The sequence below is a fragment of the Notolabrus celidotus genome, chromosome 3 (assembly GCF_009762535.1).
Source record: "Notolabrus celidotus isolate fNotCel1 chromosome 3, fNotCel1.pri, whole genome shotgun sequence".
In the NCBI taxonomy this organism is placed as follows: domain Eukaryota; kingdom Metazoa; phylum Chordata; class Actinopteri; order Labriformes; family Labridae; genus Notolabrus; species Notolabrus celidotus.
The window spans coordinates 15,262,652-15,281,669 of NC_048274.1; the positions used below are offsets into that span (position 1 = coordinate 15,262,652).

Here is a 19,018-nt window from a genome sequence, read left to right on the forward strand (position 1 = left end):
CAATTTGACTGCTATGGTCATTCGAGGTGATAATACTCAAATATCTTTTGTGTTTAGAAATTTTGATTATAAAACAATGTTAGAATAAAATATACACACATTTAGAAAAAGTCAGGATACTATTGGTACTTAGCTTTTCTTTAAATAAAGTCATGACGTTAGAAATTTTGAAAGCAGTCAAAATTATTCCCTTGGTAGTTTCAGTGTTAAGCCAGCTGTCGTCTCTCTTTCATTGTATTTAACTAACCAAAGTGAGTGAATGTGTTTAACTGGTTCCACTCCTGGAGAAGCAGCAGCAATTGAAGTTAGTTACCTCAACATAGTTAAATATATCATATAACTTTCTGTGTTGCTTACAGCCGCAGCGTCTTAGATATAACATGACCTTTAGTAGACGCTGTAGCGAAACATAAAGACAGACGTTTCCTCTGTGGTCTAACCTGCTTTAGCAGTGCTACATAATTCAAAGTGTGTCTCCTCTATACACCCTTTCTGTATAATGAGTGATTTTGATGATATATGACTGCTGTAATTAAGCCAATGAGTTTACAGCAGAGACGTTGCACACAACACAAACCAAGTCATAAACAGAAGTAATGGTGTGAGACTGGTTTCACACTGTGATGAACGGAAAATGGAATGTTTTTTTGTTATGTTTTTACTTTATGCAACAAACAACATCAGCACATTGTTACCCTCTGCTGTGGTCTAATGGTGATAAGCAGTGGAGACAAAAAAAACAAACACCAGGAAATGATTCAACCAGCCAGACATTTCTCACTGTTATGTAGCACTGGACAATATCTTTAAATTATTCTCCGTATTGTATGTAAAGTAGATGAGCATGTTGGGTTCAGCAGTAAAAGCTGCACCTGCCTGCATGAGGCTTCAGATCACTGCGGGGAAACCTTGAGGACACACCGCTCCAATAACCAACTCACCACCTGTTCATTTATAATGTCAGTACATTAAAAAGGCCCTGCTTATAAAAAACAAAAATACTCAGTCAGAGGGGAGGTATTCAGCTCATTTACTTAAAAAAAAAAGCAGCAGTACATTCAGAAGTTATACGTACTCACTGCAGTATGGATTCAGAGCATTAAACACAGACAACAATTACAGACAGATGGCTGCAATAATGGAACGGTTTTGAAGGGCATTAGATTTGTATCACTGCTGCCACGTGTTGTGGTTTCAATTACCTGATATATCACTTTGTAATTTATGAACATAAATACTAAGCAGTGGTGGACAAAGTAGACAGCTTCATTACTTAAGTCAAAGTATAGATCCTCCAGGTCAAATATTACTCCAATACAAGTGAGAGTTGTTCAGTCAGATTATTACTTGAGTTAAAGTACTGGAGTACTTTCTTTTAAAAATACTTAAGTATTCAAAGTATTTCTTAAAATATCTCAAAACTTTGTACTTTCACAAAGCATGAGTGCAGTCAAGAATACATAGGAGTACATTCTGTTACATTATGTTTATCTAGAAACCATTACTTGAAATCTCTAAAAACTATACCATGGAATAAAAACAGAAACTAAGTTACTCCAAACACAGACAACTTAGTTTGAAATGTTCATCTGGAATTAAACAAATGTTACATATCTCAACACGCTTTCTCAGGTTGGACAGTGAATTTTTGTTTGTTTGGGCAGAGTGGGAAACAGGGAGAACATTTCAAACAATCAGTATCATTCTTCATTTCAAAAACCTCTAACACGGGCTGAAGATATGGACATGGGTGCTCAGGTGGAGAATTATATCCATCATTACCACCTCTAAACGAACTGCCTGATCTGAGTGAAATTTGCTCTCTCCGTGGAGACGCACGATATACAGGTACGGCTAAACCACTGAGACAAACAGAACTACACAAACACATTTTACTGTCTTAGGGATCAGATTTCAGAAAGAGAAGGAAATTCATGAGCTGACTTCAAAGCAAAAGTAGTGAGTAACTAGAGCACTGATAGAAATGTAGTGGAGTAAAAAGTACAATAATTGTCTTCTGAATGTAGCGGAGTAAAAGTAATAAGTACCCCCAAAAAATAATACTCAAGTTAAGTACATATACTCAAAAAATTTACTTAAGTACAGTACTCAAGTAGATTTACTTACTGTCCACCACTGATACTAAGTAAGCAGCAGATAAATCACTAACTAGTTGTAAAATAAAAAAGTAGTATAGAGCTAAAAGTAGGTTCAATTGCCTCTGAAATTTCAACTTCCTCTATCAGTGTTGGAAATGTTAAACATTTACAGTAAAAGAAGATGTTCAAGTAATTGTGCATCACGAGCTGTTCCTAAATTGAAAGCAAACTTGCACTAACAAGCATCACCACATACAAACAGACATGAGGAAGTGCTGCCTCGTATGAAGTTCTGTACTTTTTTCGCTCACAAGGAAATGAAACCTTCCTGTGGCCACAGACAAATAACTGCTGCTGGTCATTAGCAGCTGCTTCAGCTCAGTGCTCTGTTTCTGTCACACTCATGAGAACACAGAGGGCTTCAGGAAGTTCTGCTGTCAACAAATCCTTGGCAGGGAGGAAGGTTTAATTATTCAGAGATGGGTTTTGGAGAGGATCTGCGATGCCCCCAGGCACATGCAGCAGTCATGAGGCTGCTGGACTCAGAGCTTCACCTGATGGAGGTCATGAAGAAGTGGATGGGTCAGCGCGCTAAGAGTGAGCGGGACTTTTCAGTGCAGCTGCACCACATGGCTGCCATGGTAGAGAGGCTGGACCGGCCCCAGACCAGTGCAGGACTGGACTACATCAGCCAGCTTAACAAGGTGAGGTACTGTTGATCGCTTTGCTCCTGAATAATAAACTGATAATCACCAATCAGAATGCAGTGTAGTGGAAGCAAATTTACATCAAGTGAAGTGACATGGAATCTTATGTTATAAATCACCAACGTCAGTTATATCTCTTATGATTGTCCTTTATTTTATATTCATTATTTCAATTTGTGTAATGCATTTAAAATAATAAATAGAAGGAAATATTAGAATTATTCTTATTTCTTATTGTAAAAATTAAAAATCACACAATGTTATGTTATTGTGCATTGGTGTTCTTTAATTCTCAAAGATTATAGTTCAAAGAGGATAACTCGTTTTTTTTTATAAGAATTCATGTTAAAACTTTTTTTTATGTACATTGGAAAGAGATTTGGGTGAAATATGTCATACAGCTGCAAAGAAACATTTAGTATTTGACACTTCTGACCCCTTTTAGCCTCCACTTTGACTGCAGGGTCAAATTGACCCATAAACAGTATCCATGTAATATAAACATGCAGGGGGGGGTTCAAATGTGTGAAATGAACCATTTTCATTTTATATGTTGTTCATGCTAATTAAGCCAAGCAGAAGAAGTTTCATAGCGAAAATATACTTTTAACATTTTTTAAAATGGGTCAATTTGACCCGCAACATAACAGGAGGGTTAAAAAACGATATGTCTCACTTAAAATTGATCGAAATAAAGTAAGTCTTCACTTTATGCCTTCATATGTCATGGCAAACAATTTCAAAGGCATACTTATTAAAACCAGAAAACACACAAATATTTTTTAAATGTTTGGGTTGCATCCTGTTGAGGAGCTATAAGTGTTTCCTGATACAATTTTTTTTGTCTCTATCCATGTCAGTTTGTTTTAACCCATAGTCTGACTTTCACCTACTTTTACTGAAACACTATTTACAGCATTTTCATTGCACACCAAAAACCAAGCAGAGCGATCCTGATCAGGCTGTGTTACCCGTGAGATCTTCCACAGTTGTCCAAGTTGTCTTGTTTGAATGACCAAGTCGTCTCTCTGACCCTTTGTCCCCCTGTCTGTCAGTCATGGGGAGTGCTGGTCTCTCAGACTGACCTTCTCAGCCAGATGATGAAGAGGCGCTCTGAGGATCTGCTGAACGGTCCCCTCAGCAAACTGACGCTGCTCATCAGAGACAAGCAGCAGCTCCGCAAAACCTACCTAGAGCAGTGGAACCTGCTGAGGCAAGAGCTCAGCAAGGTGAGGGCTTAACTCTGACACACACATTCATGTTAGTGGGACACTTGAGGACCACTGACTGGAAGTAGTCTAATGGGGACCACTGATTATGAGGGTCGAGAGAATTGCTAGAAAGATTAATGTAAACATGAACATGACTCACAACACTACACACACACACACACACACACACACACACACACACACACACACACACACACACACACACACACACTCACAAACGCACACAAACGCACACAAACGCACACAAACGCCTCATGTAAAAAGGCATTTGAACCTTTGTACAGTAAGATCTCTGACTGTGATATCGCTTACCTGTGAAAAGTTACTACTGATATACAAGGCATTGAACTTTGAATACTGTAACTCTTGATGTCCACACATTTCTTCCTGTGGGCTGACACGGAAAGACAAAGAGACAGTCTAACCCAAAACACTCAGATTACTTTTGACAGAAGATGTAATTGTGTAATGGGTGAAAGACCACACATTTACTGTGGTCCATACACTGATCCTACTTGAAGCAATATAAACCTTTTGCTAACTATCATGTTGCATTTTTAAGCAGTGATATAATTCAGTTGTTGTGGAGAAACACTTCATTTATTTTGCAACCTCTGTTGGAATTTCCAAATGATACTGAGCAGTTTATTTTGTGCAAGAGCTCAGTCATTTATTCTAACTTGAACTTCATTTGACAAAATTCATTTTTGAATGAAGCATCACAGTAAGTAAGTATTAAGTATTTCTATATATTAAACAATACTTGAAATAAAGCCATGGTTGTAAAAAGAAAAAAAAACTGGCATGTTTATTTAAATCTAATACCTTATTTGTCTTGAGATTATGTTGTACTGACATTGCAGCTACAGTTAACCCTCCTGTTATGTTCGTTTCTTAGGGACAGCAATAATGTTCCTGGGTCAACTTGACCTGGGGCATATTTAATGATCAAAAAGTGTCAGAATCCACAAAAAGCCCAGTAAACATTTTTTTAAATCTCACTATTAACTCCATTACTAACCATTTAAATTAATATTTAGTGCAATGGTGTTCTTTAACTCTCACAGATCATGGTTCAATGAGGATAACTCACTCGTTTTTAATGAAATTCATATTAAAACTTTTTTTAATGTACATTGAAAAGCCCTAAATATAAATACAATAATTTTACATGACTTAGATTTTTGTTGATTTCATTTTAAATTTTAAATTTTATGTTTTTTATAAAGTGATGTTGATAAATTAACAAGAGACACCTCTTCTGTCACATGCTGCCCAGATTTTTATGCTGCATTTAGCTGGTTTGGAAGGCATATATTACCTAAGATGGAAGGAACCTCTGAATACCACTACTAGCCTTTCATCCACCGTGACATTAGAAATGCAAAATAATACTTTTAACATTTTTTTAAGACTATTGAACTTTAAATGGGTCAATTTGATCCGCAACATAACAGGAGGGTTAAATAGACAGCCATCAGTAAAATACGTTCCAGTTGACTGGTGAGAGACTTTGCAAGTGCAGGTTGATGATATCTCAGACTAGTGGCTGCTCTGTATTGCTTTTATTATTTAATTACATAAAGAAAAGGACACGTTCATTTGTAATGATGCATATACAGGCACAGTTTGCTCATCTAGCACAGTAGTTCTCAACTGGTCTTACCTCAAGACACACCACCACTCAAATGTCTAAAATGTGTTGCATAAAGGTGGTTCTCAACCATCTTTAAGGTGCATTACCATCACCATCTGTGCTGGAGTGTGTATAAACTGCCCTTCTACTGCAAGTGCACTGCATCATGGGACTCGTGTCCTTTCAATAAAGGCCCAGCAAGACTCTTTGCCAGAGTTTCTTTTTAAGGCACACAACTCCAACGCACTGAAAATGGCCCCACATCTCACTTTCAGATCCTGACCCACCAGTTGAGAACTGTGGGTTAAGCAAGACAAGGCAAGGCAACTTTATTTGTATAGTATATTTCATACATGAGGGCAACTCAGTGTGCTTTACATTAAGACATTAAAAGCATTGGAAACATTCAGACAAGCATAAAAGAACACAATTAAAATGACAAATATAATAAAACAGAAAAGAAAAGGAACATTAGAAATATGTTAAAAATAAAATTAAACTGTGCATTTAAACTGAGTTAAAATAAGCTAAGATAGGAAGGCAGTGGCAAATAAAAAAGGAGCAGACCTACAGCTTTCAGGGAGTTTGTTCCAGATATGTGGTGCATAATGACATGCAGGAAGTTGGTTAGACTTAAATCCCCCCCCCCCATGGAGACAAAGTGCAGGCAACGTTCTGTTCTATGTGAACCACTCTGTGGTTTTACAATACATTATATCCTGTGATCAACATTTACAGAGATGATATCAGGTGAAGTTTCCATGCGTTTCATACACCAGCACGACAACAGAGGTCATTTCCTCTTATGTCTGTTCCTCTGTGGTATAACATTCAACAGCCATTGTCCACTTCCTGTGTTGTATACAGCATTTGCTCTCAGCAAAGCAGCTTTTTACCAAAGAAACAGCACCCCTGCTTAACAATTATCCCTACATCATTCATTTTTCCATCTGTGCCTGTGCTGCTGTTTGTCTTTGTGCTGCTTTAGGTGACTCAGACAGAGCTGGAGAGGCTGAAGAGCAGCTACAGACAGGCAGTGAGAGATGCAGCTCAGGCTAAGAGGAAGTACACAGAGACTTATAAAGGTGGGCAAACCTGGCAAAGGTTACTTCTCTTAACAGAATCAGTTTCATGCTTGTGGCAATGGTCTGTCTTTTTTAAAAAACAGTGCTAATCTCACATGTGTATTTCTAACACAACACAATGCATCTTCTCTCTTATGTGTGCAGATAAAGAGCGAGATAAGGCTAAAGAGCGTTATGTAAAAGCTTCGCTGAAACTCCATGAGCTGCATAATGAGTATGTGCTGTCTGTGCAAGCCGCTCAAGTTTACCATCAGCACCACTACAGCCAGATCCAGCCCGCTCTGCTCAGTGCACTGCAGACCCTGCAGGAGGAGATGGTGCTCATACTGTAAGATCACATAACGCATTTGTTTCATTTTGGAATATTTTATTTTGCTTTTCAAATTTAAACACATAGACAGAAAATAGACTTACACAAAGGATATAAAGGAAGAGAAGTAATAAAACAAAAAATAATAATTACAAAAAAAATTAGACAATTACAATTTTGTTATACAGTGGCACAGTCCATCATGTGAGATGGCAGGTTTTCCATGTAGTCCAGATAGGGTTGCCATATCTTATAGAATGTTTTACTCCTATTTCTCAGGCTGTAAGTAACGCATTTGTGAGAGAATATCATCTGAAAATTATTAATAAAGCACCCTTCATACAAACATGCAGCCAAAAACCTTCAAATAGCAGAAACAAAAACAACATAGGGGAAAATAATAACAGATACAATTTTACAAAACTAACAAAATACCAACAATAATGAAACAAACCAATTAATCAAATTAATCAAACAAGACAAAATGAACACTAAGGATTACTCCAAATTAAAAGCCAGATTAGATATAAAGGTCTGTATTTGCAACTTGAAAAGTCAACAAGGGTGTGTCCAGTATAAAGACGAGAGGGTTGTGGGCTGTTGGTGGCTTGGTGATCTAAGCATCCCCCGTATGCAGAGGCTAAAAATATCATTGCAGATGTCGCTGGTTCGACTCCCGGCCTCGATTATTTGCTGCATGCAGCTCACTCTTGACTCCCCACATTTTCTTGTCCCTCCTCAGCTGTCCTATTAACCCTCCTGTTATGTTCATTTCTCAGGAACAGCAATAATGTTCCTGGGTCAATTTGACCAGGGGCATATATAATTATCAAAAAGTGTCAGAACCCCAAAAAATCCCAATAAACATTATTTTGATCTCATTATTAACTAACCATTTAAAAAAATATTCAGTGCAATTGGGGGATTGGGGTGAAATATGTCACACAGTTGCAAAGAAAAAATTAGTATTTGACACTTCTGGCTCCTTTTAGCCTCCACCTTGACTGGCGGGTCAAATTGACCTACAAACAGTATCTATATCTTTAAACATGCAAGGGGGGTTGCAAATAGGTGAAATCAACCATTTTCATTTTGTATGTTTATTTCTTTTTTAACAATTTTTATTTTTTTAATCTTGAAAAAGGGTCAATTTGACCCGCAACATAACAGGAGGGTTAATAATGTCCAAGTTATAACTTCTAAAAAAATAAGATAGGGTTGTTGAGGGAATGTTTTTTTGTTTTGTTTTTTGCACTTGGTGGACAGATTTCCAAGTATACACACAAGACAGTGAGACAGACCTAACAACATGTTCATTCAACCATTCCCTAGTTTGTGTTCATTTTTTTTGCCGGTCTAGTTTGAATAACTTTTAAGAATGCAATGCAACATTTCAAACAATTGAGCAATACTCATGTAATTAAAAAGGGGTTGGACTTTGGTTGCAGTGGCATATGCAAGAACAAAAACTCATAAGTTTACTCTTATAAGGCATGAAGATCAAAATGAAAAGAATAGTGTGGATTCTGACAGCTGATGCATTAAATGTTTGTCAGTTTGCTGTCAGCTGACTCAAATATTGCAGCTTGTTTACACCACAGTTTGCAAATGTTCCTTGAATCTCTATTAAAACTAAAACAAGCATAAGAAACACAAATTTGATCCATGGGAAACACCTATATGCTCACTAACTTAAACTGCATATCCACAGTGTATCAACCTGTTTGTTATGGATAAACCTGCAAATAATAAACCTGAAAAGCCCCTCATAAAGGCACAAAGATGAAATATACGTAGCTTAAATGGGGCTGAAAGTTATACAAATGGTCCTTGAATTTCCTGAACAGACTATCATAAGACTATTTTGCATCATTCTGTTTTTTCCTTCCTGACGTGTGAACCAGAAAGGAGATCCTGCAGGAGTATTTCGACATCTCCTCTCTCCTGCATCATGAGGTGGTGAAGATCCACCGGGAGATGTCTACTGCTCTAACAGCCATCGATCCCTACAAAGAGTATGAGAACTTCATCCAGCAGAACAGGTAGACTGAGGAAAAACTTCCCCTCAGACAGCAATAATGCAATAATGGAGGCTCACCCTGCAGAACTGTGGACTGTTTGGCTCGTGTGTTGCAGATCTGTAGGGGAAATTCCTGTCTGTGTAGAGTTTGATAGCAGTATTTTGGAGGAAACTGAACGGCTGAATCCCAGAGAGATTGAGCTGAACGATCTCACGCTTGAATCAATCCAGCACAAGTGAGAACAAACAATGCAATCTTATCCTGACGTCTAAACTCTAATTTCCTTGTTTGTAATGTTTTAACTGCTTCCTCTTCTTTACTCTCCTTTCTCATTTTAAACTCCTCTTTTTTTCTCAGATTCTTGTGCATCAATTATTCCCTCTGCTCAGTTCATTTCTCCATCTCCTTCCTCCAGACAGACTGCTGTAGAGGAGAAACTGCTGGATCTGGCTGGGACCCTGGGCTCTCAGCAAACCTCAGTGGAACAGCTGGAGATGGAGCTGGAGGCAGAGCAGGAAGGTGTCAAGAAGGGCCAGAGGTGAGCAGACCCAACACTCGAGCCAGAACCAGGGATGCTCTGATGGTAAATTCAGAGGTTATCAGGGAAGTTTCAAAATAAAACCTCACAACATTTGGCAGCTGTGGAGACAAATTACCTCTGCCTGTTGGGGCGGTCCTTCCTATCAGGAGGGTTCAGGGTGCTCTTGGCCGGGCAGCAGCTAATAACCAGGGTGTTCTCTGGAGGCTGTAAGTGCTGCATGAAATATTATACAGCGTTATGGTCAGAGTTATGGAGCTCAATGTCCTAATTTGTCTTCTTTGATGAGGCTGTCTGAAGGTGTTTGAGGTTTACAGTCCAGTGGGAGCGATTGAGAACAAGCTCCTGGAGGAAAAGTGGAAACAATGTGTTTATTTCCGGAAAGTTGGAGCCTCTTAAGGGCATCTGGGGAGAACATATGGCAGTGTTAGTGAGGTGAATAGAGTTCATGCTGCCCTTTGGTTTTTGTGTTTTGAGGTAACAGTTTGTAACTTAACAGTAAAGTGCTGAAAGAGGCTGGCCGTCTGTGTGACCTCTTTCACCTGAGAGTCTGTTTACTTGAGTTTATGGAGGAATGAGCAGGCTGGCTTGCTGCCTACTAACAATCAATCTGAAGATTTTCCTAATGAAGGTTGTTAAATTTTGATTAATTGAAAGATTTTTATGTCCAGAAAACTTGTTAAGCAAGCGCATGAGAGCCCTTTGACCTTCACAAAAGTGTTCCCTAAAGTCTCTGAACAATATCACCACCAACCGACTTTAGTGACGTCATCCATAGGGTTTTGAAGGGGTTTCTGAAGTGAAGCGGTGTCAGACACTATATAGGAAATGCTCACTCAACCTAACTTTTGGTTAACCTAGAAAAAGGCAGAGGTGGAGTTGAGGCAGGCCTCCTGGAAAACAGCTACCAGGTTCAGCCAAGTTAGCTCAACCACCAAGTTATGCCTTATTGTGTAAAAACTTGTGACCTCAACATCTTTAAAACAGATGAGTAATTAAAAAAATAGTTAAACATTTCAATATGGGTGTTAGTGTGGTCTCTTTGGCTTTTGCAACCAGCCTCAAGTCGACACTCGACTAAATGCAGTTTTATGCACTTCTACATTGGCTTCATTTTCAACACCAAAGTTCATCATGATCATTTTTAATGTCAATTAACCCAGCATACATTTTACAGATTCATTAATCATGTTGTCAGGAGAGTAGGTATAAAAACAGAAGTTCTACGGGTCTTTGCGTTTAAAATTAGCTGTGTTAAGTTTGCATTACCCAATAGTTACAGTTGAATTTCCTATCAATTCATTTATTTCTTCATTAATCAAATGACTTAAACACAGTTTACTCACTGATTACCTGAGGCTTCATACTTGAATGTTTTTTGTGAGTAGTGGTTGGTTGTTTTGGTTGATTTCAGAGTCACTGTACAGTGCAGGTGTCGTGTATTTGCCATGTCTGTTCTGTTGAACCCTGTGTTTGTCAGCTGTAAGAATCTCATCAATCAAACTCATGTTTGACATCATTTGTTTACCTCACTTTTACAACCCATTAAATGTTTGCTGGTCTTACATGCTGAGAAAATCCAGGACAAAGCTCACAGAGCTGTCACCAGAGACGCCTTCTTATTGACTGTGTTGGTCAATAAGAAGCATCTGCAAACCTATTTGCACAGACAAACTCTTTATCAGTGTCAGTTTGTCAGTCTAGTACTTTTTATTTGCTGTCCCTCTGTTGTGTTATTTACTTGTGCAACCCTCTGAATTGCTTTTATTTAAAAGGTCCTTCACACAGATAAGTCAACTAACCCAGCCTACTTATTCTTCCTGCTCTGTCTAGGGTTTACCAGTTCAGCAAAAGACATGCACTGGAGGAGTGTCGGCAGCAGGTTGCGCTGTCTCAGGGCCTTAGAGCCAAACTGGAGGCGCAGAGACGTGTTCTGAAGGAGAAACTGGACCAGCTGGGCACCAGAGAACCTCCTTCTGCTCTGAAGCTGGACTCAGACACCACCTCACTTTCATCCATTACAAGCCATGTAGTTTAAAGTTCCTTTGTCTATTCAGCTCATTGTCTATTTATCAGTTCTGCCTGTCAACTGGATTTAGAAGGGCTACTGTGTCTTACTGGTGAGCTGAGAAAATAAAAGAAGAGGAAAGCTCTTGGGTTGGATCATGTAGAATATAAATTAAAGTTAGAATGTAGAAGAAATATTTCATACCAGAGCTAAATTAATAGGAACAGTCTTTAATTTTGTACTTCACATTAACCAATACACAAAGAAAGACTTGTGTTGATGCGGTCTTGTATCATATGTGTTACAAAGTTAAAGGTAGCTGTCACTTCTTGGATATTACGTTTAGTGAACAATGTATTGTCCTTACCTGGTAAAACCATGCGACCTGGTAAAACCATGCGACATGGTGGCTAGGTTACAGACATGCATTAATGATATGGTTACGGTTATGTAAGATGGATACTGTATACAGATTTAACAACCATTTACAAGACATTTGAACAAAAATGTAGGGTATAGATTGTGTTACCCTACATACTAACATCAGCTCTTAGCTAGCCCTAGCTAAAGCTAATGCTAGCCAATATGGAAAAATGAGGCTTGTTATAGCTAACTGATTTTAGCACATTTGCATAAAGCAAACTTCATGGGAGTCATTGTTGTGTCTCTGTTTGGACTTTGCTTTTCCTTTCTTTCTTCTCGTCAAATTTTTGTCGACACCAAAGAATTTCTGAGTCTGCAGTGATGAACGCATTGTTCTTTCCTGCTCATGCAAAGTGATTGGCTACTTATGAAGCGATGCCGATGAAGTATATTTATCTGTTTTGGGATTTAAAAAAAAAAAATTCTGCATTCTTGATATAATTTCAAATTTTCAGGACTTTTGGACAAAATCAAATCATCCCAAATGAAATGGTTCAAATCAAAGTGCAGTCATTCGTGTTTGCTGCCATGTCTTCTCAGCCACGCCAGCAACTTGGTGACAGAGCTGGCAGTGTCGAGTGGTGCTCAATCCAAAGTGAACAGTTTCAACTTGAGAGCATTACATTCAAGGGAATTCCCCCATTGTTTCATGATATCTAAACAACTATTTGATGGATTACTCTAAGATGTTGTATGCCTACTTACATTTGTGGTTTCAAGACCACAAAGTTTACAGTCTTTAGTGGGCCTTCTGCTTTTCCTCTGTTGCCACAAACAGACTAAGGTTGGTGGTTTGAGTTTGGTCAGTGTCTTGTTTCATCAGCTACAGGATAAATTACAATCTCATTTGGTCCAAATTTTCATTATCTTCGCTGGATAACTTAGAAGATTGTCTGACCAAATGTGTAAAAATGAGATTGTGTACCAAAACAATGTTTAATACTAAGGCTGGCCAGTTCTTGTCAAATACTCAAGGGAGGAGAGGACTCTATGGTTTTGTAAATGACATATTCTACCCTCTTTAACATTGAGATGTTTTCTTTTTCAGGACCAAGGCCAGAATCCTCCCAAAATGCTCATGGAAGGCATCATTAATAATCTGAGTGGCCTGTTTAAACCAAAATCTGAGGTAGGTTAATCAATGCATTCCATCACATTGTGCACACTAAATGATATGTTGTCAAAATGTTGTTAAGGATGTTAAAGAGGAAGGACTCTAGTTCTACCTCAAGTGACACTACCACTTCCTGTCCCTGCTAACCCTGTCAACGGCCTTTGTTCACATCCTCAAACCTCCAATCACGCAACAAACAATTCATCATTTTATGGGGAAAGTGGCAGAGTATTAAACGGTACAGCTGAGCCTATGGGCTCAGCTCATTCAGGCACGATGTCTTTCTTTGTGGTGTCATGCTCTTTTTAAGCTTTATTTTTATCTCAGTGAAGTTGCTACTTTAGAAATCCTGCATGAACTAAAATGAGGTTCAGATCCTAAGCAGACAGTTTGCATTTCATCTTTCTATCATATCTGATGGATGATAGCACAAACAGAGCAATAAGCCAGCTGTCCTGCACACAATCTCATTATAGACACAGGCCTTGTGATGTTAGTCTCTCAGTTTGTAATCAGTGTTTTTCTGAAGGTGATCTTTTATAGAATGCTCACAGAAAAGAATCTCCAACAGGTCGCCTTCAGGAAGAAATATGACAGTTTGTTTTGCACTGGACTTCCAGCCTGTATTATTCGCAGGTTTTCTTTATGTGAGATCTACTTCTTGCTCGCCAGCTCTCTGCTCTGTGTTACCCTGAAGGCATGAAAGGTGGTGCAGTTCAACTTTAAAGCATAACAGACTCTTCTTTGAAGTATCTCCATATAATCTCTGCAGAATCACCTTAAAAGCCATCCTCTACCTCTTTTTATTCTTTATTTATTCATGTCAGCTTTTGAGAGTCCACTTTTCTCACTTCCTGCCTCCAGGCGCCTCCTGTCCTCCCAGCTGTGCAGGAGGTGGACCGTCCTCTGGTGCAGCAGGACTGGTACCATGGAGCCATTCCAAGACCTGAGGTCCAGCAGCTGCTGAAGAATGATGGGGACTTCTTAGTGCGGAAGAGTCAAGAGAAGAAGGGCTATGTGCTGTCTGTGCAGTGGGAAGGAGCATGTAAGCATTTCCTCATCCAGAACACAGATGTAAGTAAATCTGAGAGGATGTCAGACGTCTATTCTGTAGGTCTTTAGTGGTTCTGTTTTTTGAATGATCAAGACCGCAGAGTGGCAAAAATAGAGGAGGTGAACCATCTCTTTTCTCCTTTTTCTTCTGAGAGGAAGTTATGAAATCATGAAATGTATGAAGCTATTTTTACATCATGTTATTTTCTCCTTAAAAAATATGAACAAGACCATATAAGACAAGCCATTTTAACAAGCTATCCTGCCATTGGAGTCTCTCCTATCATGCTGCCATTATGTGTGTCCTCTCTGAGAGTTACCTCATCTTTTCATCTTTGCTTTTCCATGTGTGTCAGTAGAATCTGTACCGTCTGGATGGAGAAGGCTTCAACAGCATCCCGCAGCTGATCCTACATCTACAATCTTCACGACAATACATTACCAAGAAGTCCAACATAGTGTTGAAGAAACCTGTACTGAAGGTGCTGCTGTAGCAAACACTTAAACAGGATAAGAACATAGACTGTATAAAAAGATGAACAATGTGTCAGCTCCCTAAAAGTAAAGTCAGAAGACAGAGCTCCCTTTGTTGACTGGCTTCAGAATAGGTCATTTAGGAAACCTCAAACACGGTTTCTGTCATTATAAAGAGTTCTCATCATGCTTCATGTTAGTTTAAATGAGTTATTTGATGCTGAAAACAGAGTATTAACCATGTTTGAAAGCTTGGTTGACAAATGCATCTCCAGTGAGGCTGTGTGTTCCAGATTAGCAGAGCAGAGGGGATAAGGCAAGAGAAAATGCAACAAACTCTAACACTGGAGTCACTGAGCTTTACATAACCATGCGTGTCTGCTTCAGATCAGCACTGAGGAAAGGGAAACATCTGTTCTGCAGTGGACTGTACTGTTCTTAAGGGTCTTATACCAAAGAGTTCAATGTGTTTTTATTAGTGAAAGGGGCAGGACATCAGTACTACTACTACAAATGCATAAGGTGTCAGGGCTATTCTAGCATCTGGTTTTTACACTGGTGTGGGTGGAGACACGTTGTTCAACTCTACATCCAGTCTATGGCAAAGAGCATAAAAACATTAAAAGCTTTCTGGTCCACAATTTCAAAATACTTTCTGCTTTTATTATGTATCCATTTCTCTCCTGTTTTTTCTCCTTTACCTTCAAATTCTTTCTTTTTTGTTTCTCTCATCCCCTTCTGTACTAACCCTTTGTGTCTCTTTTTCAATTTTAATCCCTTTAGGACAAGTGGGTCCTGGAGCATGATGACATCATCTTGGGACAACTCATTGGACGGGTGGGTGAGCTGAACTCTGTTGACAGAAATGTAGGAGTGAAGGGAAGGGAAACATGTTCAATTGTGCAATGTTTTTATTGTGTATATCAATATAATCAGCTTGAGTAGTTTGTGCAAATTCTTTTTTGATATCTTTGAGACAGAAATCTCAAAATGTTGTAACTTCTGGAAATGTCATGCAATTTCTGCCAAAGGGCAAGAGAGATCCATGACATGATTAAATGTAGACGTGATTATTAGTTAAGTCTTGATTATTGACATAGTTGGTTCTTGCTTTGTTCTCGTGAATACACTTATAGGTCAAAACACCCTGTTTTTATAGTTGTAGTTGTTGTAGCTGTTGTAGTTGTAGTAGTAATAGTTGTAGTAGTAGTCATAGTAGTTGTACTAGTTGCTTTAGTAGTAGTTGTTGTAGTAGTTGTAGTAGTAGTAGTTGTGGTTGTTTTAGTAATAGTAGTTGTTGTAGCAGTTGTAGTAGTAGTAGTTGTTGTGGTTGTATTAGTAGTTGTTATAGTTGCAGTTGTAGTAGTTAGTCATTGTAGTAGGTGTAATAGTAGTAGTTGTTGTAGTAGTAGTTGTTGTTTTAGTTGTAGTGTTGTAGTTGTTGTAGTAGTAGTGTTGTAGTTGTTATTGTAGTAGTCGTTGTAATTGTTGCCGTTGTAGTAGTATTAGTAGTTGTTGTAGTTGTATTTGTTGCAGATGTAGTAGTAATAGTAGTAGTAGTAGTTGTAGTAGTAGTTGCTGTTGTGGTAGTTGTAATTATAGTAGTTGTAGTAGTTGTTATAATTGTAGTTATAGTAGTATTAGTAGTAGAAGTAGTAGTAGTTGCAGTAGTTTTATTAATATTAGAAATAGTAGTACTATTAGTAGTAATTTTAGCTGTAGTAGAAGTAGTTCTAGTAATAGTAGTAGAAGTAGTTGTCGTTGTTCTAGTTGCAGAAATAATTGTTTTTGTTAATCAAACAGGAGTGCTCCGGAGACTTTATTGTTACGTTAAAGGAGAAACTTAAAATTTTTCAAGTTTCACTAGAGTATGTGAATTGAACGCAATTCCAAGTTTCTGTTTTATTTGAAGGTAAAAAGTATCATTAGGGGAACTAAATTCATTTTGAGGCTTCAGATGTGTTGATTCAGGCACGATGCTTAAGTAACATAAAGTTTCTATTCTTTTAATACAAACTACTTCCGTTGTGTTGCTACATGTGGTGAGAAAAACAAACACTGTCCTTTGAAATGAAAAGAGGAAATCTTGTCTAAAAATCATTAAGGCTGAGGAACTTGCATGTTTGGTTTGTGTAATTCAAACTGCTTCAGTTGCATACAAGGTGCAGGTAGTCTTTATCTGACCTTGAAATCCCTCTATGATTCACTCTTGTTCACAGAATGTGTGGGCAAAAGAGACGACAATGAGTGTCAGTGAATAATAGCTCTATAAGTATAAATGTGAGATTATGAATAGTGCATTAGGTTTTTGAAAAATGTCAAGTCTGACTCTCTAATTAAAAGTTTCTGTCAACCCAACCATAGTACATAGGCTGAAAGGCACTTAACAGTTACAGTGCCAAATTGCCTTTCAATGTTACCCCAATTTTGAATGCATAAAATTGCCAGGCCAGATGTAACTTTGTGTTTTACTACACAGGGTAACTTTGGAGAAGTATACAGTGGTCATATGCGCTCTGATAACTCTCCTGTGGCAGTGAAATCCTGTAAAGAGAGCCTGGCTCCTGAGCATAAGAATAAGTTTCTGATGGAAGCTAGGTAAGTACACACACACCCACACACACACAAATAGAAACACACACCACGCTCATCTCTCTATTCCTCCCCTGTGTCTAGAATCCTGAAGCAGTATGACCATCCAAACATTGTGCGGCTGATTGGTGTGTGCACTCAGAAACAGCCCATCTACATCATCATGGAGCTCATTCAAGGTAAACATGACCCCTCTGGACTCCAGCTTTATTTCTCCCAGCTTGTTTACCCAACAGCTTCAAGCATTATTGTTCCATTATTGCTTTTCCACTTTGTTCCTCTGTCATCACGCTATAATAAAGTGTATGTGTGTCTCTGTCTACAAATTTCATAAGGTGGGGATTTTCTCTCCTTCTTGAGGCGTGAGAGTCACAGTCTGAAGACAAAGGTGTTGGTCAAAATGACAGAAAATGTAGCATCTGGCATGGAGTACCTCGAGAGTAAGAAGTGCATCCACAGGTAGGTCGATCAATTAACCAATCATGTTTGTACCGTCCCCTGTAAGATTTGGTAACTACGGCTGAAAGAGCTCCTGTGCAGTCTCAGCAGCGTGGACAAGAGCCTCTCAAACTCTGAAGGCACAACAAAATCATTTTATTCCACCAGAATCACCACAATCACAGGGTCCACTCAATGAGGTGAAAGGCAAGCAGTCTCTTCTGTGCTGCAGTTTAGGGCTCGAGGTTTGAAAGGGAGGGAGCTACTGAAGCTACCAGCTGTGTTCAACCATTATTTATTTTCACTTTTGGACCAACTTTTTTGCAAAAGAAGCTATGGGACACCAGAGTCAACAGAGAAAAGACATCTTTGGATACGATGTATGTTAAACCATTGTCCCTTTACCGACCAACAAGTAGGTAACAAGTTTTGACGCACAGCTGGCTTGTTGGCTTGGAGACCCAAACATATTCCCTCTTTTATTATTAAATGGAGTCACACACCAAATTTAGTGTGGAGTACAAAATATTTAAGAATATTCCAAAACCACACACATTTATACACTTTTTTACAGAGATAACAAAGGTATGAATTGTTGTATCTTAACAGCCCATGATGTGTAGATGTAGAATGAACTTTGTGACACTGGCTAGCTTGGATAGTAATTAGGTTTATTACAATCAAACAGCAGAAGTATCAAACAAGCATCACGACTGCTGGGAGGACGATGAAGTCGCTTCTCTTCTATTTCCACGTTCTGACTTAAATACCATGAAGGTGCACTCAAAATAGAATGAGGGTGTCCTCAAAACACACACATATATGGACTCTTCAACACAAGTTTAACGTTAGCTGCTATTTGACTCCATTTCCGAAAACCTTGTTTTGAACATGTCAGAGATGTCAACTGTCACTGTCAATCACATTTATTGTCTAAATGAAGGTGATCTTCTTTTAGACCTTCCTGGAGACTCCTGGAGCCATTCTACAATAGCACACTCTTGTGTGCCATAAAATGAGTTAAACATGAGATACTTCAGAATAAAACAGGCAAACAAAACCTCCTCAGATCAGAGCACAGTTTGTTTATGTGTAGGTTTCTTCAAACTGCATGTTGGACCTGAAATAGAGGTGGGAGTTGAGGGGTAATTCACACAATCGTAAGATATGGAATATAGCGAATCAGTGATAACTTCATTGCAAGATAATCTTATAAAGATGCATGATGATATCTGATGAACTGAAGAGTACAAAATGCACCTGAAAGGCAAAGTGTAGGATCAGTGTT

At 38.6% G+C, this 19,018-nt stretch overlaps 1 protein-coding gene across 1 annotated transcript in view; it reads left to right on the forward strand.

Annotated features, from left to right (window-relative positions):
- Positions 1-2,578: 2,578 nt before the first annotated feature.
- fes (FES proto-oncogene, tyrosine kinase) overlaps positions 2,579-19,018 on the forward strand; it is an 18,900-nt gene continuing 2,460 nt past the window's right edge. Inside the window, exons 1-15 of the mRNA XM_034679548.1 lie at positions 2,579-2,803; positions 3,862-4,035; positions 6,663-6,759; positions 6,904-7,087; positions 8,974-9,111; positions 9,206-9,325; positions 9,506-9,628; positions 11,462-11,657; positions 13,108-13,188; positions 14,038-14,247; positions 14,586-14,708; positions 15,484-15,537; positions 17,180-17,298; positions 17,377-17,471; positions 17,628-17,751. Of these exons, the coding sequence (XP_034535439.1) occupies positions 2,579-2,803; positions 3,862-4,035; positions 6,663-6,759; positions 6,904-7,087; positions 8,974-9,111; positions 9,206-9,325; positions 9,506-9,628; positions 11,462-11,657; positions 13,108-13,188; positions 14,038-14,247; positions 14,586-14,708; positions 15,484-15,537; positions 17,180-17,298; positions 17,377-17,471; positions 17,628-17,751 (2,063 nt within the window). The remainder of the gene's footprint in view (positions 2,804-3,861; positions 4,036-6,662; positions 6,760-6,903; positions 7,088-8,973; positions 9,112-9,205; positions 9,326-9,505; positions 9,629-11,461; positions 11,658-13,107; positions 13,189-14,037; positions 14,248-14,585; positions 14,709-15,483; positions 15,538-17,179; positions 17,299-17,376; positions 17,472-17,627; positions 17,752-19,018) is intronic.